Source organism: Artemia sp. Qi Xiang Cuo, chromosome 1 (genome assembly GCF_049724085.1).
Source record: "Artemia sp. Qi Xiang Cuo chromosome 1, ASM4972408v1, whole genome shotgun sequence".
Taxonomy (NCBI): domain Eukaryota; kingdom Metazoa; phylum Arthropoda; class Branchiopoda; order Anostraca; family Artemiidae; genus Artemia; species Artemia sp. Qi Xiang Cuo.
In genome coordinates, this window is record NC_142794.1 from 77795464 (window position 1) to 77821335 (window position 25872).

The 25872-nt window shown below is 35.3% G+C and overlaps 1 protein-coding gene across 1 annotated transcript in view; it reads left to right on the plus strand.

Moving 5' to 3' along the window:
* Nucleotides 1-25612, plus strand: part of LOC148956746 (uncharacterized) — an 85153-nt gene extending 59541 nt beyond the window's left edge. The window contains exon 5 of the mRNA XM_089091880.1: nt 25532-25612. Within this exon, the coding sequence (XP_088948006.1) occupies nt 25532-25612 (81 nt within the window). The remainder of the gene's footprint in view (nt 1-25531) is intronic.
* The last annotated feature ends 260 nt before the right edge of the window (nt 25613-25872 follow it).

Consider the following 25872-nt stretch of genomic DNA (forward strand, 5'->3'; position numbering starts at 1 on the left):
TCGTAGAAACTTCAAAAAAAGCTCATTCGATTGGAAATTCAAAGGGCTAGTCCCCTTTTTAATAGGCGAAAGTGATTGGAGGGCAACTATTCCCCCCCTCACACCCATCATTCCCCCAAACATATCCAATAAAAATTTTGAGATAGCCAGTTTGTTCATGGTAGTTGAAATTATGTCTTTGAGGATTACACCCCCCCCCCCACAGTCCTCACGGCAAGGGTTGTAAATTATGCCCATGGGGCATATAAGGTTTTTGTATAACGCTTTGTCCTAGAAACTTCAAAAAGGGTTTATTCGATTGGAAATTGAAATGGCTAGTGCCCTTTTTAATAGTCTAAAGTGAATGGAAAGCAACTAACACCCCTTCCACGCCCACCATTTCCCCAAACACATCCAATAAAGACTTTTAGACAGTCATTATGATCCATGCAGTTCAAAGTTCAGGAAATTATAGCTTTGAGCAGGACACTTCTCCTACTGTCTTCAGGGCAAGGGTGATAAGTTATGCCCTGGGGTTATATAAGGTTTTTATTGAAATCTTTGTCTTAGAAACTTGAAAATGGGCTCAATCGATTAGAAATTCAAAGGAGTAGTGCTCTTTTTAATAGTCGAAAGTGATTTGAAGTGATTATATGCCCTGGGGGCATATAAGGTTTTTTATTGAAGGCGTTGTCGTAGAAACTTCAAAAAAGGCTAATTCGATTGGAAAATCAAAGGGCTAGTGCCCTTTTTATTCGTCAAAAGGGGCTGGAGGGCAACTAGCCCCCCTTTTACGCCCATCATTCCCCCAAACACATCCCATCAAAATTTTGAGATAGCCATTTTGTTCAGCGTAGTTGATTTCCAGATAGAAAATATGTTTTTGAGGAGGACACTCCCCCACAGCCCTCAGGGCAAGGGTTTTAAGTTATGCCCAGGGGGCATAAAATGTTTTTATAGAAGGCGTTGCCGTAGAAACTTCATAAAAAACTCATTCCCTTGGAAATTCAAATGGCTAGAGCCCTTTTTTAATAGTCGAAAGTGATTAGTAATATTTTTTGTTGTTGTTGTTGTTTAGACCAGGGCACTTCGTATCGATGGAGTTGTCGTGGGTACGCAAAACCCCTATGCCTTCCCAAGGCCTGAATAAAATTTGCACTTTACTGATAAAAATATAAATGTTTTTACTTTTATAACTTTAATAAATCAAATAATTTTAACATTTTGATTACTAAATATCAGTATATATATGTTAAACTGACAATGCACATTCATTTGTATTTCTTCAGTAAAGTGTAAATTTTATTCAGGCCTTGGGAAGGCATAAGGGTTTTGCGCCCAACTTATGTTAATTTCTGCTCGTTTTGAGTTTGACTCGGTTATTTATTTTAATTTCTGTTCATTTTGGCTTTCATTTATTTGTCGATGCTGATTTGTGGTAGTTTCGAGCTTGGTACATTATTTGATTTTATTTTTGCTCATTTTTTATTTAATGGAGTTTTTCAAAGAAAAGTAAAGAACTCTTTATAGTCTATATCAGAAAAATCTACTCTTTCGACACTTCTTTCACTTACAGCCCTTTGTAACAGAACTTCTTTTTACTTCCATTATAGAGGCGTTTTTTATAAACAAAAAGATGGGCTTTCTATGGGTACCCCCCTTTCTCTAATACAGGCTGATATCTTCATGGAAGAATATGAAGAAAGGGATATTTTGCAAAGTTTTTGTAAACCTGAATTTTGGGATCGTTTTAAAGATGATATTTTTTATTTGTGAGAGCGTGGTGACGAGTCTCTGGGTTCTTTTCTTCACTTGCTCAACTCCTTGGATCTAAAACTTAAATTTACTCAGGAATCAGAGGTAAAGAGGAGTTTTCCTTTCTTAGATGTTCTGGTGCACCGAAATGATACATGTTTCGAGTTTGGTGTCTATAGAAAACCCACACATAATGACCGTTACTTAAATTATTCCTCTAATGATTCTCCTGCTCGTGAAAAGAGGAGTTGTCACTTCTCTAGTTGATAGAGCATTGAAAGTTTGTTCAACATGCTTCTTGGATTTAGAGCTCAATCATCTTAGAGATATTTTATTTGGGAATTGTTATCCAATTAGTTTAATAAATTCTGTAATTGCAAAACGCATTAAAAGATTATCAGATAGTTACACAGAAAACACAACTCAAAGGGAAAATTCAGTTATCTTGGTCTCCCATACGTTAAAGGGGTTTCAGACCACATTTCAAAAATCTAAGAAATAAATAACATTTACACTTATTATAGACCCAGAAAAACTATCAGGTCCAAAATTTATCAAGGTAAAGATTCTATCCCGATAGGTGAAAACTCCGGTGTCCACAGAATTCCTTGTTCGTGTGGTCTTTGGTATATCGGAAGAACTGATCAGCAACTCACGGACAGATTAACTCAGCACTTTAGTTCAATTAATAATATACTTAAAAAGCGGAAAAAACTCGAAAATTTTGACTCTGCCCTTGCAGAGCACATTTTTGAAAAACCAGACCATACTATTTTGTTTAATCAAGCTAGCCTAATTTTGCGTGACAAAGGTATTGTCCAGCACTACAGAGAAGCTGTTGAAATTTATACTTACCAACATTTACGTCTAGCTTTAAGCACAGAGTCCGGTGATTTAAGAATAAACGAGTCATATTTCGGTTTTCTCAAAAGAGAAGCCTAAACTTTAGTAATCCCTGAAGTAAACCTTGTACCACTTTCCCCAACATCTCATCAAACATTTGAACAACCTCTTAAGTCTCCATGGGGTTCTGCAAGAAATGCAACAATTAAAATCTAAAATTAGATGGCACAGTTCTTCAACTTATTTAATTGTTGGTTCGTTTGGTTTTTGTGTGAATGAATTGTTTTCTTTTCTTTTATTTCTCAGTTGTTCGCTAGTATCCGTCGGTGGCAGTTCATAATTTTTTTAGATTTTGTGCAAATCGCGGATATTGGCGAATAACTCGCTTTTATGGTTGTTAGGTATTTAGTTTTAATTCTTATATTTTTTTTTTTTATTGAATTTTACTCATCTTTTATAGTTTTTGGTTATTTCATTAGTTTTTTGGTTCTTTTCACATTGACTTTCCTCGTTTGTTTTTGTTGTTTTTTTTCTTCGGCGCTTTTCTTTGATACGTTATTTCGTTTCGCGCCAAATGAGAGAAGTGAGTAGGAACCCATTATTGAATACTGAACTAACAGGATTACAGCCAATCAGAGGGCTAGAATCCCTAAACTAACAAGATCACACCTCTTTCTAGACCAACCATGGGAGTCGGAAATATTAACGGGAAGTGACGCAACAGATATAAGGAAGGATTTTTGGTATAGTTGTTATTAGTGTGAGAATAGAATTCAAGGAGTGAGAACAGTCTGACTTTATCTACTCATTAAGATACATTTGAAATAATGAGGGGAATGTTTAAACTATTAGAAGTTGATAGTGGAGTTGGTAGCACCAGCAATGATACAAGAGCACTAAACATTGCGGTAGAAATCACGAGAGGATCACGGCTTTGTCTTGAATGGGATGAAGTATATGCAAGATATGCGTTATCACTGAGTAAATTTAAAATGGAGGACTAATTATGCTTCGCCGCAAAAGTTAATATAGCACATGTGAATAGACTTCAAAGTGCTTTAAATGCAATAATGAAGCATACAGAGGACAATAAGTTATATGAGTAATTGTATATGTGTAATATATATTATTGTTGTATGATCACACACAATAAAATTGTTTCGAATTCGGAGATGTTCCAATTCTTTTTGTTAAATTTTTTAGGTTATCGAATATTCTTGAAGTAGAACGAATCGTGGTTAGTGAGACAAATCAGTGAGAGTGTTAGGATTAAAAAATGAATAAATTTAAGAAAGAGAGAATTAGGTTGAATCTTATGATTATTGAAAAACATTTGATTTTGGATGACAATTTTCTCGAGTCATCCCTTCAACGGAAGATATTCTCACAGGGAACAATTGACAATATAATGAAAACTAGCTCTCCCCAATTGGACTATTGTATGAAGCTTTTACGGCGTGACTCAAATGCTTTTAATCAATTTATTGATAGAATAGTTGAAACAAAGCAGAATAATATCGTGGATATACTTTTGAAAACATTGCCATGGATTCTATGTAGATGGCTCTCCCTTCAAAAGAGGTCGTCACACAGTTACTCCTCTCCCATCTCCCCTGAATTTAACGAACGTGGATCAGTTTCTTTTTAGCTGTGAGAGAGTTGATATCGGAAACCATGTCTACATGTCCACTATGTATGTACACTCTTGGCAGTTGGTCATCATGTGAGAATTGTACAATTATTGATAATACAATGAAAAGTGCAAATTATGCAATTCCTGTAAATTACATAGAGGATATGCAGTACAAATTAAAGGCTGTAGTTCAGGTCTTGAAGAGATTTGTGAATCTCAACCTAGAGAGCAACTATGCTCCAATTGCCACTATGACAAATGTGATCAGTTGGAGAATACTTTTCCCAGTATTATTGGAAAGAACCCTAAACGAGATTTCAGTTTATTTCTACGAGATTGGTGGCGTCGTGGTTTTAAATTATTTTGGGAGGAAGAATCAGGTCTACGATTCAACTGTTGGGGTAACAAGACAATTTGGTTTCTACGTCATCGTTGTGACGACACTGCCTATTATGACCATAAACCTAGTAATTTTTATTTGGCAGTTACCGAATGTGATTCACCATTTGAAAACACTGTATGTGATGTTGCTACAAATAGACAGATTGAAACACGTGAATTTCACAATATGAATTCAAATAGTATCATTGACTATACAAAGACATACGACAAGAGTGAAGTTACATTGTACTGTAGAAAATGTAACCCTGACCTTGCAGTCAATCAAGATCAATATACAGTGAATTCAAATGATCCACCAGCATTAGTGGTTCTCGACGGTTGTCTATACACCGAAGAAGATTAAATCTAAAGTGAAGAATAAAGAAATTGTTGTATGTATACATCTTTTCCTTATTAATAAACGAATTCACATACATTTTTAGAACATTTTGTTTGTAGGGCACTAAAATCAATATTAAACAGGCTTGAAAGTATATTTTCCACTAGGAAGTCATTCAATCGAGGAAAGTCAACGTAATGCTAAGAAACCATTTGTAGGTATAACCGCGACATCTGAACACGAAATATAGTTGTGCATTGAAGTTGCATGTCTTAGTCGTCAGATCCTGTACTCTCTTCCGATTTGAATAATAGTTTTCCCACTGCTTTCAATATATTTGCTGATATGTGGAGTGTAGAATGTATAAAGTAGGCCAAGAGGATAAAAAAAAATTCAATCGTCTTCATTGCTTGAAAGATGCTCAACCAATGGCCGGTATTCACAGTTGACGGACTGCTATTAACAATGATTAGGGTACTGTTTGCACTTTAATTTTTTCCAAGGAATGTAAAAAGCGCTAGTGCAATCGGATCGTGGAATAGCTGCCTACATAAATTTGAGATGTTTGGGCTTTCATCTCTTGTCTGCAAAGTGAATGGAATCCCACTCTACAATCTATCTTTTGATAAATCCTATAGGACACTGTATGAGTTGACAATGCAAACTCTAGATCATGATTCACAATTATTTGAAAATGGTGTAACCGAAGAAATGTTCGCTAAAACATATGGTATCATTGTACTAGACCTTTCTGGCACCCAGGATATGAGTATATGAGTAGTACGAACAGGGATTGTGCTCTTAGAGTGTACATTTGCCGACCCATTACCTGAGAATATCACACTAATTCCGTTAAATCAATTTGAAACCTATTAGGATATCACTCTTAAAGGTACTGCTCTACCAGACCTTAGACCAAGAAAACAAGTCATATCGTCAATGTATTTAATATTGGCCCCTACATGTCTAAATAGAAATTCTTTTGTCTGCCCTCGGACTTCCTTAGAAAAATTCAAAGTACCAACAATACGCTAATCATTGTTAATAGCAGTTCGTCGACTGTGAATACCGGCCATTGGTTGTGCATCATTCAAACAATGAAGACGGTCGAATTTTTTGATCCTCTCGGCCTACCCTATACATTCTACACTCCACACATCAGCAACTATATTGAGAGCAGTGGAAAAACTATTATTCAAAATCGGAAGAGAGCACAGGATCTGAGGACTAAAAGTTGCGGTTTCCATGCGCTACTATATTTCGTGTTCAGATGTCGTGGCTATACTTACAAGCAGTTTCTCAACATTTATGTAGACAATCCACGTCTGAACGACTTTATGGTGGAAAATATCCTCTCAGACCTGTTTAATATTGATTTTAGTTCCCTACGAGTAAATTGCTTAAAAAATGTATGTGAATTTGTTTAATAATAAAGAAAAAACGTTTATATATAACAATGTCCTTATTCTTCACTTTAGATTTCTTCTTCGGTGTATAGACAACTGTCGAGAACCACTATTACTAGTAGATCATTTGAATTCACTGTATATTGATCTTGATTGGCTTCAAAGTCAGGCTCACATTTTCTACAGTACAATGTAACTTCACTCTTGTCGTATCTCTTTGTATGGTCAATAATACTATTTGCATTCATATTGTGAAATTCACGTGTTTCAATCTGTCTATTTGTAGCAATATCACATACTGTGTTTTCAAATGGTGAGTCACATTCGGTAACTACCAAATAACAATCACTAGGTTTATAGTCATAATAGGCAGTGTCGTCAGAACGATGACGTAGAAACCAAATTGTCTTGTTACCCCAACAGTTGAATTGTACACCTGATTCTTCCTCCCAAAATAATTTAAAACCACGACGATACCAATCTCGTAGAAATAAACTTAAATCACGTGTAGGGTTCTTTCCAATCATACCTGGATAAGCATTCTCCCACTGATCAAATTTGTCATAGTGGCAATTGGAGCATAGTTGCCCTCTAGGTTGAGAGTAACAAATTTCCTCAAGACAAGAACTACAGTTATTTATCTGTTCAGCATAGCCACTGTGTTACTTCCAGGGATTGCATAATTTTCGCTTTTCAGTGTACTCATCAATGATTGTACAATTCTCACATGATGACCAACTGCTAAGTGTATAAATACAAAGTGGACATGTATAGAACATTTTTTTGGTTTCCAATGTTAACTCTCTCACAGCTAAAAAGAAACTGATCCAAGTTCGATAACTTCAGGGGGGTTGGAGAGGAGTAATTCTGTAAAGTTACATACCCTGTTTCTAAGGGGGAGTCCTCTAACAAAAATCTACGGCAATGTTTTCAAAAGTATATCCACGATATTATTCTGCTTTTGTTTCAATTAATATATCAATAAATTGAGTAAAAGCATCTTAGTCACGTCGTAAAAGCTTCATACAATAGTCCAATGGGAGAGAGCCAGTTTTCATTATATTGTCAAGTGTTCGCTGAGAAAATATCATCCGTTCAAGTGATAAGTCGAAAAAATCGTCATCCAAAATCACATGTTTTTCCATAATTACAAGAATCAACCTAATTCTCTCTTTCTCAAATTTATTCATTTTTTAATCCTAACACTCTCACTGCTGACTCTAGACTAACAACGATTCGTTCTACTTCAAGAATATTTGTTAACCCAAAAACCAAAATCTAACATAAAGAAAGGGAAAATTTTAGATTTCAAAACAATTTTATTGAGCGTGATCATACAACGATAATATATATTACACATATACAATTACCAATATAACTTGTTGTCCTCTATATGCTTCATTATTCCATTTAAAGCAATTTGAAGTCGATTCACATTTGCTATATCAACTTTTGCGGCGAAGCATAATTGGTCCTCTATTTTAAATTTGCTCAAAGATAACACATATCTTGCATATACTTCATCCCATTCAAGACAAAGCCGTGATACTCTCGTGATTTCTACCGCAATGTTTGGTGCCCTTGTATCATTGCTGCTGCTACCAACTTCACTATCAACTTCTATTAGCGTAAACATTCCACTCATTATTGCAAATATATCTTAATGAATAAATAAAGTCAAAACTGAAACAAAAGCCAGAAAACCCTGTCTCCTGCCCCATCTATGATTCAGATCATAACACAAATTATTTAAGTCTATTTTTAGACCTAAGCCACATATTCGATGATTTTTTTGGAAATGTTAATTAAAATCAAAATATCTATCAAAATGAAAATAAAGAATTAAATCTAACAATTCGTGGTAACAAACTGTAAGTAAAAAGGATCTTTCTATGGAGGAATTGCTCATGGGCGAAGGGAATTTTCCAAAGAGTGGGAGCCGGTTTTCCCAGTTTTATTTAAAAAGCGATCAGAAATTAAATAAAAAAAACAACAAGTTTTTCAACCGAAAGTAGAAAGCAACATTAAAAATTAAGAAGAACACAAGTTACTACGCATATGGGGGGGGGGTCGCCCCCTCTTCAATACCTCACTCTTTACGTTAAAGCTTTTTTAATACTTTTAAAAGATCTATTTATTCTAATTAAACGGCCTTTGTGATTCAGGAGTCATTCTTAAAAACTGAGACAAAATTCAAACTTTAGCGTAAAGAAAGAGGTATTGAAGAGGAAGCGACCCCCCTCATCTACATAATAACTTCTGTTCGTTTTAAGTTTTAATGTCACTCCTTAGTTTCAATTGAAAAAACTCATTTGTTTTAAATTAGCGTTTGAGACCGACTTTTCCTGAATTATTCAGAAGACAGTAGAAATGACTTAATATTTTTATACTGAGCAGCTACGTCGAAAATGACTTCCTACCTCAAAACAACTCACTGCAAAACCAAGCCGTCTGAGTCCAACACATCTAGGCGCACTCCTCCTCAATTTCAATCTATTTTAAGTCTCCCTCTTAATAACCTCCCAAGAAGCCCTTATTTCCCTAAATTCTTTCCTTACGAAATCCTCACACCTCATTTGGGAACGACCTGCTTTTTGTCCGGCCCTAAATGGTTGGCTGACAAGGAAGGTCTTTGGCAATCTCTCATGTTTTATCTGCAGAATGTTTCCAAGCAACCTGAACCTTTCTCTTATTGCAGCCATGGGCACCCAAAAACTCGATTTTAGGAGGGTGGATTTACCTGGTCTAATCAGTACTTCCAATGTTGTACATTATAAATCTCAAAAAAAAGCATAAGAACATAGGGCACTGTCATTCGGCCAGGAGGGCTGGAGTGCCCCCTTCCCCCCCTATAAGGGCACCCATGATTACAGATGTAAAAAGTGGATTTATCCTTATTTTTCGAACTTAGAACTTATTGTTTGAGAATCGGTCAGTCAGTTGGGTTTAATTTTACGGAGCATCCATGCTTTAGAACTAACTTGACCATTGTCATGACTGCAGCTTCCAATAATCTAATTTTGGTTTGCCGGCGTATCTTCTTGTTCTTCCAAACTTTTTTCAGCTGTAAGAAAGGGCTATTATACTTTTAGCATCTTTACTACACCCACCGTAATAACTAAGAATTCTAGCTAGATAAGTGATGCTGTCTGCTTTTTCGATATTCTTGTTGTCAAAGTTACCTGTTAACGTTTACTTATTCCTAGACTCTGTGACTTAATCTTCTTAAAATTAATTTTCAAACTGATTCCGGTACCTTAAACTCGCAAAACCTCTAAAAATTTATTTGTTTTGCCAATATATCCATCTCCGATGTACAGGAGAGTTACAGGAGATATACGTACAGGAGATATAAGTACAGGAGAGTTTTATTTCCCCAATTGATTTCGTTTTCGATTTCGTTTTCTCCCATTGACTTTGCTCTGCTCCTTAGGCCGACGTCCAGAAAAATGATACATATAGATAGGGATAGAACAAAACTCTGTTTAACTCGTTATTATATACGAAACCAGCTACTAACCCCAATTCCTACCTTAACCGCAACAGCGTTATTCTCGTACATAGCTCTAATAATTTAATGTATTTATCTGGTATACGATACTAGGATAAAAACCTTTGCTAAAGCTCTTTTATCAGCTGAATCAAACTCTTGGTCATAACAGATAAATCAGAGGACTAAAAGGCGTTTGATAACTTTTTTTTCTGTTCCTGTGGGTACAACAGTCTTCATAAATCCATTTCTGCCTTATGATCATGGCTCTGCCAGATGGATGACTATACAAACCACAGCACGTAAAACGTTGAAGTTTTTAGTGGACAAAACACTATCTATTTCTCTAGATTATATGATCATTGGTTACCTTTATATAAGGGATTCGATTTAGATTGCCTTCTTTCTTAGATTGCCAAATGTTAATTACTATGTGTATTCTTTGTATACTCTTCCCCTTTCTCTATTTTTAATTCCCCTCCCTCTCCCCTGTCTCAACGCCTTTGTATTCCCATATCTCTTTCTTCCGTTGTGGTAGCAATTAAGAAACCTAAATCAAGTAATGTTGACAATTATGTCAGCATTATTTTTTCCTCCTTGGATAAAAAAATCGGGCTGTTATTAAAAATTTCTTGTTCCTGATGCAACTAAAAAATTGAAAGTACTGCACAGAAAGCTTTCAGATACCGCTTGTCTCTTTATTTCTCAGCATCCTCATAGCCTTATCCGACTATTTTCAATTGTAAATTATTTTTCTTTTTTACTTGTTTTTTCCTTTTTTTCTTATTATTAATAATAATATACTCTAGTTTTAATGACCATATCGTAATTTTTTTAATGGCCGTGTTAGCAGTATTCCTGGCATATGTGATCTTTTATAGTACATTAAATTCTGACTTAAATGATGCTACTTTAATCCTTAGTCTGTTTAACCGTATTATCCACCGTTTTTTGTATATGGTTTAATTTCTTGTGTTTCTATGTCTTGAATTTATTTTTGTTTAATTTATTTACTCTGCTCTTTAAACTTTTTACGGTTTCATGAATGCAGTGTATTTTCTTCTTTTTTTATACTCCACAATAGTTATCTGTGTATATGATGTGGGTTAAAAAAATTTATCATTATTAATATTATAACGCAAGCTCTTCAATCGATTTAACACACACTATCAAGGCTGTATTATCAGCAAAAGCTGTAATATAGTCGTCTGGAAGATAAAAGTGCACCGTATCACCGTATACAGAATAAAGCAAGGGACCCAAAACTGACCATTGTGGTACTCTGTATTTTAGTCGATTATAAGAAGAAGCCACAGCATTGGGGATTACACGCAGGGATCTTCCAAGCAGATAGTTTTTACGCCATTATAATGAATGACCACGAATTCCCAGATACTTAAGTCGATCAAACAAAATATTAAAATCTACTGTGTCGAATGCCTTCTTTACATCAATGAATAATGTATTGGCAAGTACTCTTTATCGAGCGCAACGCAAATATATTTTCCTAAATGCTGCAAGGCATGAATCATGAGTGTCTTTTTTAAAAACCAAATTGGGTTTCATTTAGTAATTCAAATGAAACTCAGAGAGGAGAGAAACCAAACAAAATGAAAAATAAAATCAAAAAGGGTGAAAAAACGAGGGTGAAAAATCCAAAACCCCTTTTTGTTTTTATTTTTAATTTTGTTTGTTTTCTCTCCTCTCTGAGTTTCATTTGTCATGTATAGCCAGTGTGGTCTAAGAATGTATTTAGTAATTCAATAACCTAGAGCAAATCATGTAGCCGTGTGTGAATTACTTTTTCTAATATTTGTGATAAAAAGAGGTAAATTTGACTTCAGTCTCTTCACAATTTTACTCACTAAAAATTTACTCACAATTGTACACAAAATTAAAATCTGTTTCAAGAGATTCACCTCTCTCGTCACCAGCATTACTACACTGCATTTTTGGATGCCTGTCATAAACATTAGCTTGCACCTGGGGACCAAAATTCGAGAAAATATCACAAAATTTACTTACAATTGTGCTCTTATCATCACTGTTGCAACCAATTAAGCACGGTACTTCATTACTCTTATTTCCTTTGTCACTAACAACATCATTTATTGTCCTCTATATTTCTTTCATGTCTAAACTTTTCTGCCTTTGAAATAAATTTTATCACCAAATTTATCCTAGAATATGAATTTCTAAAACTCCAATAAGTTCAGCTCAAAGCATCAGAATTTTAACGTTGAAACATTTTGAGTTTTAATTTTGATATTCTTTAAATCATTGGGGTTTTTGGCCTCAGGAAGAGCACTGGTTTCTGGAACCAGTGCAGGATAGGGACTAAACATTTTCTCGTGGCTACACGAAGCACTCAAGTCTCGTAAGAACCGGACAGTAAGAAGTTCTTGGGACCTCCAGCAGAATGGAGACTTTGTGCAATCCTTGACCCATCTTGGTCATGAAGTGGTTTGTCAGAATTAGCGATACTCTTCTATCAACAGGAGTTGAAATCCTGCAAAGACAATCTCAAGCCTATTGCCTATGGCTTATTATATATTCGTACCTACAAAGATCTTTTTCAGCTCAAAAAAGCCCACCAAAACAGACCAAACCTGGAAGAATTATCCATTAATCAGAATCCAATGTAAATAATGCTTCGTTTACTATGCTACTATTTCCTCGACGGGAACCACTCTTCAAGGTCACCTTGCAGCGCTGTTAGCAGTGACGGCTTTCCTTAGCAAAACTAGTAAAAGTTTTAGCCTGAGGCCACTATGAGGCGACGCAAGCAGGAATGGCATGTCGGGGATAGGGACAGAGTAAGGAACTTATAACGAAGCGGAAACCCCGAACTGTCTCACAGTAATGGAACAGTTCTAACCTTCTATGAATGGTTTAACCTCATCAGGGCATTCATCAGGGTTGCGAAAGCATCGAAAGCTACGAAATAATTTATTAGTAATTCATGGTTGAATATCATTTTTTTGTCTTATTAAATTCAGTCATCCTTCTGCGAATTGTTGTTGTTTTTGTGAGATTTCTATTAGAAGAAGACAACAAACATTGAAGTATTAATTATACATAATGAGCAAACCTGTCCAAATGATATTAAGATATTCTCAAACACAACATTTTGTTTAAAATAGTTTGTCGGCCTACATAAAACAGTTTGTTGGCCTACATTTCACTTAGAATGATCGACAATCACCACCTACCCTCTGCTTGGATCAAATGTATGTCTCAACTGTGACAGATACCACTTCTCAACTTAAGTCAAAATTGTGTCAAAATTAATTTCTTGCAATTGAAACAAAAAAATCAAGTATATACTCCTTTTCACCCTGAAGGTTGTGTAATATTATGTTAACTTTAATTGCGTCTTGGTACCGTCGGGAGAAGGAACACGTCTACTTGGCTAGTGGGTCTTCTAGTTGTGCTAATCAAGGTGGTTAGGTTATTTTAACCAGCTCTCTAATTGCAAGTGGACAGTCGTCTAGCCCAAAAAATTATTTTATCAGTCAAGTTTGCATTGATATTTCACAATTCCTGGAATTTCATTTAAGTTCTCTACGGGACATCAACCTACAATAAGCTATGGTCTAGATTTTATATATGCTGGTAAATTTAAATTATACCATAGTTTACTTTCAAACGTTCCTTTATGAGAAGAGTCATAATTGATACGGCTTTGCATTCTAACTAGCATTTTGACTCCAGTGGCTTATTTACAATTTTCAATGCTGTATTTACCTCGTTTGTATTCCCTTGGATTTTATCAACATAAGGATCGAGATTTACCATGAATACTTTACAAAGGTTTATTCTATTTACTAGCTTAAAATTCCTCTGCTTCATGAGCTGAAAAGGTAGTGACTGCAGAGAATTTCCTAATTGAATTTCATGGTCAGTTCCCTCTGAAAAATTTTCATGGTCGATAAGGTTCACAATCAGCGTTGGATTTTTCTTCAAATTAGGGTGAACAAAATGAGGGTTCTTTATGAGGGAAATTTAAATTTGACTAGACTATTTGCAATAGAAGCATATTTCAGGAGTTCAAGTTTCCAGATACTAAATTAGAACATGTCCATATAATTATATTATATACTGTCATGTCTGATTTGCGTCGAATTAAGAGTAATAACTAATTTATCTTATTGAAGCAAGTCAACCTACCCTTCATTTAACCTGTTGGGCAGATTGAAATTTTTTTTGGATTGACCTAGGTTTATTGACACATTTAGAATTGATAAATAGGATAAAAATAGTCAGGGAATGTAAAGCAGCTTTTTGTGGGGACAACAGGACCATGAAAATATTGCTCAGTTTTTATTGGAAAAGTGAACCTATTCCCAAGGTTTACTCATTGTGTCTTCTCAGACAGGGATCTTTCATGGTCTGCCCAATTGAAATGAGTTAAATCATGTCATAGGTGTAATCTATGGGATTCTCAAGGGCCACTACCATCCCTAAAATGGTTCCTGGGGATTAAGCCCCTAAATAAAAGCAACAACGGTATCTACAGGGATACCAACATGTTGCATGTCTTTTAACAGGAATCCTGCAGAGACTTCAAATCAGAGGCAACGCTGTAGCGTTGCCTATAGTAAAGGCCATACGGCTCCAATGTTTTATTATTTTTTTTCCCAGAGGCACTTCATACGGAAGGGGTCGTCGTAGAAACTTCAAAGGGGGCTCATTCGATTGGAAATCGAGAGTTCTAGTGCCGTTTTAATAGTCGAAAATAATTGGAGGGCAACTAGCCCCCCCACGCCCATCATTCCCCCAAACACATCCAATCAAAATTTTGAGAGGACCATTTTGTTAAGCGTAGTTGATTTCCAGATAGAAAATATGTTTTTGAGGAGGACACTCCCCCAAAACTTTCAGGGCAAGGATTTTAAGTTATGCCCTGAGGGCATATTAGGTTTTTATAGAAGGTGTTGTCGTAGAAACTTCAAAAAAGGCTCATTCGATTGGAAATTCAAAGGGATAGTGCCCTTTTTAATAGTCGGAAGTGATTGGAGGCCAACTAGCCCCCCCACGCCCATCATTCCCCCAAACACATCCAATCAAAATTTTGAGATAGCCATGTTATTCAAGGTAGTTGATTTCTAGATAGAAAATATGTTTTGAGGAGGACAATCCCCCACAACCCTCAGGGCAAAGGTTTTAAGTTATGCCCTAGGGGCATATAAGGTTTTTATAGAAGGCGTTGTAGTAGAAACTTCAAAAAAGGCTTATTCGATTAGAAATTCAAAGCGCTACTGCCCTTTTTAATAGTCAAAAGTGATTGGAGGGCAACTAGCTCCCCCGACGCCCATCATTCCCCCAAACACATCCAATCAAAATTTTGAGACAGCCATTTTATTAAACGTAATTTTAAGTTCTGGAAATTAGATCCTTCAGGATGACAACTCTCCCACAGCCCTCAGGGCAAATGTTGTAAGTTTTGCCCTAGGGGCATATAAGGTTTTGTATCGACAACATTGTCGTATAAACTTCAGAGATGGCTCATTTGATTGGAAATTGAAAGTTCTAGTTCACTTTTTAAGCGTCAAAAGATATTGGAGGGTCACCAGCTCCCCCCCCTAAACCCTATTTTATCAAATGCATCCAATAAAAATTTTAAGATAGCTATTTTGTTAAAAATAGTTCAAACATTATATAAATAAAAATTCCGGTGTTGACACAACCCACCAGGACTCGGGGACTCTCAGTTGAGGCTTTGGTTAGGAGAAATGTATGGGTCTTCCGGAAGGAATTCCCATATAAGCTCTAATGCTGGCTCATTTGCTTTGGTATTGAAACTCCTAGTTAACTTTTCTCGATTCAAATGAGATTGGTAGCTATTTAGCTCCCACTCTCCACGCCCTTTGTTCCTCATGTCTAACTAATAAGTACTTTGCCATAGGTTCTTTTTTAAAAGCTATCTCAAAGATAAGAACTTTGAGAACAAAGATAAGAACTTTGAGAACTTTGATATAACAAAGACCATATAACGAAAAGTCAGGGGTCAACAAAGCCCCCCAGGACCCGAAGGCAGGGGTTGTAAGTTATGACCTTGGGGGATATATGGTTCTTATTGAAGTGAGACTCGTAAAAAATCTAGAGAGGGCTGAGTTGAGTGTAAATTGACATTTTTAGCTAAGTTTTTTAGAGTTAAAAGTGTTCAAAGGATAATTAGCCCCCCATGCCTCTTATTCCTACAAACCTCCTATAAAAATTTTCGTAGGGGCTGTGAGTTGAAAATTTCTTAAAAGTAAGATAACAAAAGCTCAGGTGTCGTCACAACCCCCCAGGGCCCGGGGGCAGGCGTTGTAAGTTATGCCCTTGGACATATATTGTTCGTATGAAAGGGATGCTCGTATAAACTTCAGACCGGGCTCATTTGATTGGATATTGAAATCCAGCCCTTTTTAAGAGTCAAAAGTGATCGGAGGGCAACTTGCCCCCCAAGCCCTGTTCCCCCAAATACACCTGATAAAAAATTTGAGGTAGCCATTTTGTTAAAAATAGTTTAAAGATCACATAACAAAACTCCTTGACGTAGGGCCATTTCGTTAAAAATAGTTCTAAGGTCAGATAAGAAAAACTCCTGTGTCGACACAACCCCCCCAAGGCCGGGGCAGGCGTTGTTAAGTATTGCTCTGGAGGCATATATGGTTCTTATAAAAGGTATACTCGTATAAACTTCAGAGATGGTTCATTTGAATGGAAATTAAAAGTTGTAGTTCATTTTCTCAGAGTGAAAAAGATCGGAGGGTAACTGGCCCCTCCCGCTCTCCATGCCTTTGGGCGTATCGGATGGATAAACCCATCCGGTAAAAATTTCAGGTGACCATTTGGTTAAAAATAATTCAACCATCCGATAGTGAAACTCCAGGGTCGACACAACCTCCCAGGGCCCAGGCACAGGCGTTGTAAGTTATACTCTGGAGATTTATATGGTTTTTATAGAACGGATACTCATATAAACTTCAGAGAGGGCTCATTTGATTGAAACTAGAAAGTTCTAATTTACTTTTAAAGAGTCAAAATAGACCGAAGCTTAAGCTAGTCCCCCACGCCCTTTTTCCCCATACCCATCCGATAAAAATTTTAAAATAGCAATTTTTTTTAAAATAGTTCAAACATCAGATAATAAAAACTCCGAGGTTGACACAAACCCATTTTTTCACTTTGATATTGTTACTTTGATATCAGTTTTGATACTTTGAGGAATATCTGATTTTTTTAAAGTTTGATTTTGAAATAAGGAATTTTTAAAAACTTGAAATTTTTTTCAATCCAAAACGAACAAAAATTAATTAAAAAAAACTTTTCGAAAAAATAAGTTTTTCAAAGAAAAGTAAAGGCCATTTAAAACTTAAGCTCAGCAGATACAAATACCTTTTAAAATTCAAACTAAAAACGACCATAAATTACTATTTAAGAATAAATGAAACCCAAAACAAACAGAAATTAAATAAACAATCATAGCAAAAACATACAACAAGTAATGATATAAATGAATAAATAGATCTTCAAGCGAGTAGTGCTAGAAATATGAAAATCAAGCTTAAGACGAACAAAAATATTTTGCTATTGAAGTACAAATGAAACTGAAAACGAACAGAAATTAAATAAGCAATCAATGCAAACAAATATACAATCGAAATTAATGTAAATTAATAAACAAATCTTAAAACGAGTAAAACTTAAATTGAATATACGAATCAAGCTTGAAACAAACAAAAATCACCACAAACAAGAGTTTGGGTATGACCTCCATCTCTCACTATAAAAGTCTAAAACCTACTGTGTCATTGGCACTTTATTGAAAAATGAATGAGTCGTGAAAATTCTCGGAAAGTATAAACAACATCAAATAGAACATTTGATACATAAGTATATAGATTGTTGAAACATCCATTAGTTCAACGATCTATTTCACTGTAATTGTATTTTTATTTTCAATGCTGTAAGAACTGAAAAAGAAAGTATTTGTAATATAATCCGTTTTCAGTTAAGCGCCAATGACGCAGTAGGCTTTTGGTTTTTATTTACAGTTAGGAAAGGAGGCAGTATCCAATCACTTTTTCGTAGTGAAACTATATTCGTCTTTAACAACTTTAAAAAGAGCTAATAAATTCAACTGAATATTTGATGTATAATGATAATAATTGCTGAAAGTACATCAGTTAAAAATGTTACTATAATTTAAATTTTTATTTTCAGAGATAAGTACAAAAGAAAATATTTGTCACAAAATTGGTTTCAAACAGTTCGTGGTAACGAACTGTAAGTAAGGAGCGACCCGGCTCAATGGTAACCGAAACTCTAGAAAACGGGTTTCTTATACCAAAAGATATATCAAAAGAATCAGGATGTAATACTGATTTCAAATGTAGAATTCTCATCAAGTTTGGTACTACCAGTCAATATTTACGTGCGTGAGAATATTTGGCTTATTTTCAGAAGTAGGAGGAAAGACCCCCTAAAAGTTATAGAACCTTAATGAAAATAACACCATCATATTCAGCGTATCAGAGAACCCTACTGTAGAGGTCTCAAGCTCCTAACTGAAAAAATTTGGAATTTTACATTTTTGCAAGAAGAAAGGTAACGGGTGCGTGTTTATTTGTTTTTTTGTTTGTTTTTTTTTCCCCAGGGGTGATTGTATCGACCCAATTCTTCCAGAGTATCGTGGGAGGGCTTAGTGGAACGGACATTAAAATTTCTAGTGCTCTTTTTAAGTGACAAAAAAATGTAGGACAACTAGGCCCCCTCCCACGCTTATTTTTTCCCAAAGTCACCCGATCAACATTTTGAGATAGCCATTTTGTTCAGCATGGTCGAAAATATGATAAATATGTCTTTTAGGATGACTTAATCCCCCGAAGTCCCCAGGGGGAGGGCTAAAAGTTATGAACTTTACCCAATGTTGACATATAGTATTGGTTATTGGGAAGTATACAGAAGTTTTCAGGAGGTTTTTTTTCTGGTTGTGGGAGGGAAGGGTGGGTCGGGGGTTATGTTGGAGGATCTGTTCATGAAGAAAGTTTTCATGGTAAGGGACATTTCTATGAAGGGGGCGCCGGATTTCCAAGCATTATTTAAAAAACAAGCAGAAATTAAATAAAAAAAAAAGTTTTTTAAACTGAAAGCAAGGAGCGACATTAAAACATAAAATGAACAGAAATTATTCCGTATATGAAAGGGGCTGTCCCCTCCTCAACGCCTCACTCTTTACGCTAAAGTTTGACTCTGTCTCACAACTTAATTCTTTTAAACAATAAAAAACTTTAGCGTAAAGAGCGAGGCGTTGAGGAGGGGACAGCCCCTTTCATATACGGAATAATTTCTGTTCGTGTTAAGTTCTAATGTCGCTCCTTACTTTCAGTTTGAAGAACTTGTTTTTTTTTATTTAATTCAGTAAAGCGCCAATGACGCAGTAGGTTTTAAACTTTTACAGTAAGAGAAGGATGTCATACCCAAACTCTTGTTTGTGGTGATTTTTATTTGTCTCAAGCTTAATTTGCATATTCAATTTAAGTTTCACTCGTTTTAAGATTTATTTATTAATTTACATTAATATCTAAAGTATAGTTATTCGCATTAACTGTTTGTTTGCTTTCTGTTACTTTTAAGTTTCATTTAAACTTCAATTGGAAAATATTTGTTTCGTTCTCAGCTTGATTTTCATATCCAATTGAAGCATTACTTGCTTTTAGATTTATTAATTCATTTATATCATAAATTGTTGCATGCTTTTTTGCTATGATTGTTTATTTAATTTCTGTTCGTTTTGGATTTCATTTATTCTTTAATAGTAATTTCTGGTCGTTTTGAGTTTGAATTTTAAAAGGTATTTGTATCTGCTGAGCTAAGTTTAAAATGGCCTTTACTTTTCTTTGAAAAACTTATTTTTTCGAAAAGTTTTTTTTTAGTTAATGGTAAGAAAAGTTAGGTCCTCCCTATATGCAAGAATAGTGTATGCTCAAGGCGCCTAATTTAGGCAAAACGGTAATAAAATGATATAAATCCTATCCCAGCTCAAAAACGAGATACATCCTGACTTGAAATATCAACGAACTGAGAACAAGCTACACATATCCACCCCCTTACTAAGAACTTCTTAGAAGCAAGGTATGCAGGTCAGACCTTGCTTAAATCAGAAAAGTATCAGTTTTGTGGTAATGTACCCTTCCATATCAGCATTTTAGTATTGACTGAAAGAAGAAGAGTTACAATCATCAACAGAGAAGATAAACAAGACATAGATATAAGAACAAATTTGCTGAAAAAGATAAATAGACAACAATTGAAAATGACATATTATTTGTGACCAAAATGGTAAAACAAGATGCTTTTCCGAACAAAATTGTGCCGAAAGAGATTACATGGTACCATCTGAAAAGTTAATTTAAAAATGTCACTTACGCCGATTCGTGACTCTTGCACATAACATGGGGTAGAGGTGTCCCATAACATGGGATTTTCCAGTTATTTAGCAATACGTTCCTCGTCTCTGTTATTCTAATTTTAACGAGGTTTAATTGGGGTTACCGCCGTTCAGGTCCTCAGAGAACTATTTCATATTTCCAAAATGTCTTTTGTAGTAAAATGTAAGGGAAAATCTGTATCATTTTGTCAAATGCTCCCTTTTCAAGACCAAAACAAAAGAAAAATGACTTTTCAAAGTTTAATAAAGTATGTTTGTCTTACTAACTAAAACTTGCATCAAGTAATATCCACAATTTTTATTTATAAGGAATGCAAGAAACTGTAACAGCTAAGATATATGTTTACAAACATTAATGTTTATGTTAACATCGCATGTGTTTCTCTACTAGTTAATATTTCTATTCTCTACATTTTATGTTCAATATAACCATGTTTTTGTCACTATTGATTTTTCCTTACTGTCTTGTTCACATTTTTATTCATATTCATATTATATCACATGTGTTTCTCTATTAGGTCATATTCCTAGTCACTTCATTTTACGTTAACTATAATCATGTTTTTGTCAATATTCCTTTTTCCTTACTGTCTTGTTCACATTTTTATTCATATTCATATTATATCACATGTGTTTCTCTATTAGGTCATATTCCTAGTCACTTCATTTTACGTTAACTATAATCATGTTTTTGTCAATATTCCTTTTTCCTTACTGTCTTATTCATATTTTTATTCATATTCATATTATATTCCCCATTGTTTCATGTAATCATATCTTCAATTTTTGCTTCCTGGCAATTGCTTTATTCGTTTAGTATGATTCTCGCATACTGTTTTATTTTGCATTGCTGGGAATTTTTAACTATTGAAAAAAGTATAAAGAATCTTGACTTTTATTATGCTCAATAATTGTAAGAAATTACAAACACAAATATAGTCAATGAATTTCTGTGAAAGTACTATCGTCGTTAATTCGGACTCAAAATAAAGCATGGGTGATAGTTTCTTTCTCATATTAAATAAAAAAAACAAGTTTTTTTTAACTGAAAGTAAGGAACGACGTTAAAACTTAAAACGAACAGAAATTATTCCGTATATGAAAGGGGCTCCTCAACGCCTCGCTCTTTACGCTAATGTTTTTCATTGTTAAAAAAAAAAAGAAATGTGAGAAAGTCAAACTTTAGCGTAAAGAGTGAGGCGTTGAGGAGGGGACAGCCCCTTTCATATACGGAATAATTTCTCTTTGTTTTAAGTTTTAACGTCGTTCCTTACTTTCAGTTAAAAAAAACTAGTTTTTTTATTTAATTTTTGAACGTTTTGGAAATAATGCAGGTTTTGATTTTGGCTCACCGTACATGAATAATCAAAACAAAATTTGCATATTAATTTTACTTTTATTTGGCTAAATGGATTTCTCGAAACTTGTTTAATTTTATTTACGAACGTTTTTATTAGTAGTAAATATACGTAACTTACGAATTAACTTACGTAACGAACTTCTATATTCATATATTTTCAATAAGTATATCAGGGGGTTCGCTCCCTAGTCAATACCTCGCTCTTTACGCTACAGTTCGAATTTTGTTCCAATTCTTTGAAAATGAACCCTTAATCACAAAGGCCGTTATTTAGAATAAATAGCTCTTATGAAAGTACTAAAAAATCTTTGGCTTAAAGAGCGAGGTATTGACTAGGGAATGAACCCAATCATACACGTAATATTTTCTGTTCGGTTTAAGTTTTGATGTTACTCCTTATTTTCAGTTGGAAAACTTGTTTTTTTTTGTATTTAATTTCTGATCTTTTTTTTAAATAATGCTGGGAAATCCGGCGCCCTCCTCATAGCAATGTCCCTCCCCCCATGAAAACTTCCTTCATGGAAAGATCTTCCCATATAACACCCGACCCACCCACCCCGCTACTACCAGAAAAAATCACCCCTGAAAACGTCTGTATACTTCCTAATAACCAATACTATATGTTAATATTGGGTAAAGTTCATAGCTTTCAGCCCTCCCCCTGGGGACTTCGAGGGATTAAGTCATCCTAAAGGACATAGTTATCATATTTTCAACCATGCTGAACAAAATGCCTATCTGAAAATTTTGATCAGGTGACTTTGGGAAAAAAATGAGCGTAGGAGGGGGCCCTGTTGCCCTTCATTTTTTGGTTACTTAAAAAGGGCACTAGAACTTTTAATTTCCGTTCCAATGAGTCCTCCCACGATATTCTAGGACCACTGGGTTAATACAATCACCCCTGAGGAAAAAAACAAAAAAAATAAAACAAACAAATAAACACGCATCCATGATCTTTCTTCTGGCAAAAAATGCAAAATTCCCCATTTTTGTTAATAAGAGCTTGAAACCTTTACAGTAGGGTTCTCTGATGAACTGAATCTGATGGTGTGATTTTCATTAAGGTTCTATAACTTTTAAGGGATGTTTTCCCCTTTTTTCGAAAATCAGGCAAATTTTCTCAGGCGCGTAACTTTTGATGTGTGGGACTAAACTTGATGAAAGTTATATATTTGAATTCAAAATTGAAATCTAATTCTTTTGATGGTTCTATTGGTATCAAAAACCCGTTTTCTAGAGATTTTGGTTACCATTGAGCCGGGTCGCTCCTTTCTTACAGTTCGTTACCACGAACTGTTTGATTGGCGAACATGGTCCCCGCATTTCATGGTCATTTTAAAATCCTTAAATAGCTGCCAGTATTTAGCTATTACCAAACACATAGTACGTGATTTTACTCTGGGGATGGTGGAAGTTCTTTTACTGCCTAATGTATATCTTGGAGCAGATCTTGTTCTATCACTCGTGGCAGACTTCATCCATACCACGCGAAAAATCACAGCCTTCAAAATTTTATATTAAACATTGCACATGACGGCTGGTTTTAAAATTAGGGGACCCACCAAGTTTAGGGGACTTCTACAAAAAAAATAAATTAAGTGGGTTTAAGAGCAAACATACTTTCTTCTCACTTATACCCCTTATTAATGGTGAGCACTAGTTTCTCTTGCGAAGATGTTTAAAATCCACAGATTTGTCTCTCTGCGCTTTAGACTAATTTGAGGAACAGAATGAACGTAAAGTCTTTTGATTCGGTTCAATAATTCTATATGTAATATTGGAATTAGCAGTAGTATTTGCAGTCATAGTCGCAATTGCCACAATAGTAGCAGTACTAACAGTAGTGGTCATTGTTGCAAGTATTATAACTTGCAGTCACAAGTTGTCACATACGTAGTCGCAAACAGTCGCAATTACAGTTGTAAGTAGTCGCAGTCATGCAGTCACAAATCCATCTCTGTCACAGACAGAGAAGGATTTGTGAAAGTGCAATCACACTTTCTAGGCTGTAACGAGTAAAAGGTTGATATGGCTATGAAACGTTCTGCAGATGCAGGATGACAGATTGCCAAATAACCACCATGTCAGCTAGTCTTCTAGGGCCAAACAAAAATTAGTTTGGCCCCGACTGAGGTGGGAGGAAGTCAATAGGTAAGATTTAATGGAAACTGGAACTTCCTTGGAGGATGTAAAGAGAGAGGTTTTGAATACATTGGGATGGAGGAGTAGTGTGTGTAGCTGCGTTGGCCTCAGGCAGCTAGGTGCTGCAGTGAATTGTTAGTGGTAGTAGTTTAGTTTCGGCTTTTGAACAACTGGATATTTCAAGAGAGGATTTTCAGCCGCATGTTGATGGTTTCTGTGAAACTGTTTGGGTGGTTCTAATTATTCACAACTAGATAAAAGAATTTATTTTTTTTAAAAGCTCAACTGAAATCAAGTAGTAAAGGGAGGTCCTGCTATTTAAGTGTTGTATAATCTTCAAAACTCTGTATGGAAGGATGATCCTTCCAGGTAAATATATTTTTTGACTTAATGCTTTGTTATGGTAGCCTATGCTGCAAATGATGTTTATACCTATATAGTAACAGCTCGACAATATTTTTCTTCTTTCTCGACAAATCGACAATATTTTTCTTCTTTGCAAATGCTTCGTAGCTATGTCTTGCTAGACGACATTTCAGAACCCTTCTCTTTTTTTAAGTTAACACTTCCTGAATCTGCATCTAGTAGAGATACCATGCGAGTGAATATTTCGTATTACTTCTTTGAAAAGAACCTACGGTATAATGTTTTAAAACCATGTCAAGCTTGGGATGAAGGTGAATTTGACTTTGCATTGGATAGGTGTATGTGTGTGTGTGTGTGTGGAAACTGGTAAAGGTAGCTTACATTCCCCTTTTCAATTTCAAAATAGCTAAGGATTATTGTTTTAGTCTAAATTATTATCTGTAAATGATCAAAATATTTTATGGCGTCAAAGCCTCATACTCTGATGCTCCCTGTCTCTAGAATTTCCATTACCAAGCCAGGAGACTACAACCTGAGGATGAACCAACTAACTCTGGATAATATTCCCTTCAAAATTAGGTTAAGTAAAATATCTCTCGTAGTATCAAAAAGAACTTCCATTTAGTTCACAAGTCATAGCAGAAAATAGACTCAGTGTTTCCGCTTCCTATTTTTTTTAAATCCCTAAAGGGCTGGTGAAAATTCCTAGACAACCCAACTTTCAATACCCAAATTCCTAAGATCCCCCATCCCCTACTTTCTAACTTTTTTTCCAAATGCAACCCCTCATCCCATATCCTGATTCGCAAAAGAAAAAACCACTTAGTGCATTTTTTCTAGATTTAGCTGAATATATATTCTTTTCGTTTTTTGGCCTAGTGAAGAAAATTAAAGCTTGAGTTTATATTAATACAACCTACTAGGTCCCTGTGGTGACAATTCACTAAATTATAGGAAGGAGGGCAAGGGCATTTTTCTTCTTCTTTTTTCTGGAGAGTAACAGACCTTTGCAACCTTTGTCAACAAGGAGAAAAATCCGGAGGAAGTATATCGCGGAGGTTGAGATTTTTCAAGATACCCTTTCCCAACTTGAGACTAAGTTGTTGCCTTGTTTTTTCAAGGGTGACAAGTTTAAATACTTGGAGGAGCGATATCTAGGGTACTTTAGGAGATTTACACACCACAATCAGGGCACGGTACTGAGCTCACTCTAATGTCTCTGACTGGTCATGAGTAAAGGAGAAATGCCATACTTGATGACAATATTCTAAGATAGGTCTAATGAAAGAAAGATAGAACCTCAGAAGATGCTCAACAAGAACACCTTAAAAAGATAGCAACTTCATAGCTGAAATACCCATATTTCAATGTTTAACTCTGCTTCCTACTTCTTAGTCCCACTTCATATCTAACGAAATATGGACGCCTAGCAGCTTAATTATGGTCACCATCTGCTGTGGTTGTAGAGGAGGATGATAGGTTGGTTCGGTCCTTAAGAAATAAATTGGAATTACACCGGATTTGTCCATATTCCCTACCATGTCGTTACTGGCAGCCTTCTTCGATGATACCATACGCGTTGCTTGAGGAGTCCTTGTGGTAAATTTCAGTTAATGATGGATCATCGAAGTACTTCCATATTTCTGGATAAGACTCTGCCAGCTCTTTGAACGTGACAAGAAGTCTTTCTCTCACATATTCACCTTCATAGAATTAGTCATAATAGTGCTAGTATC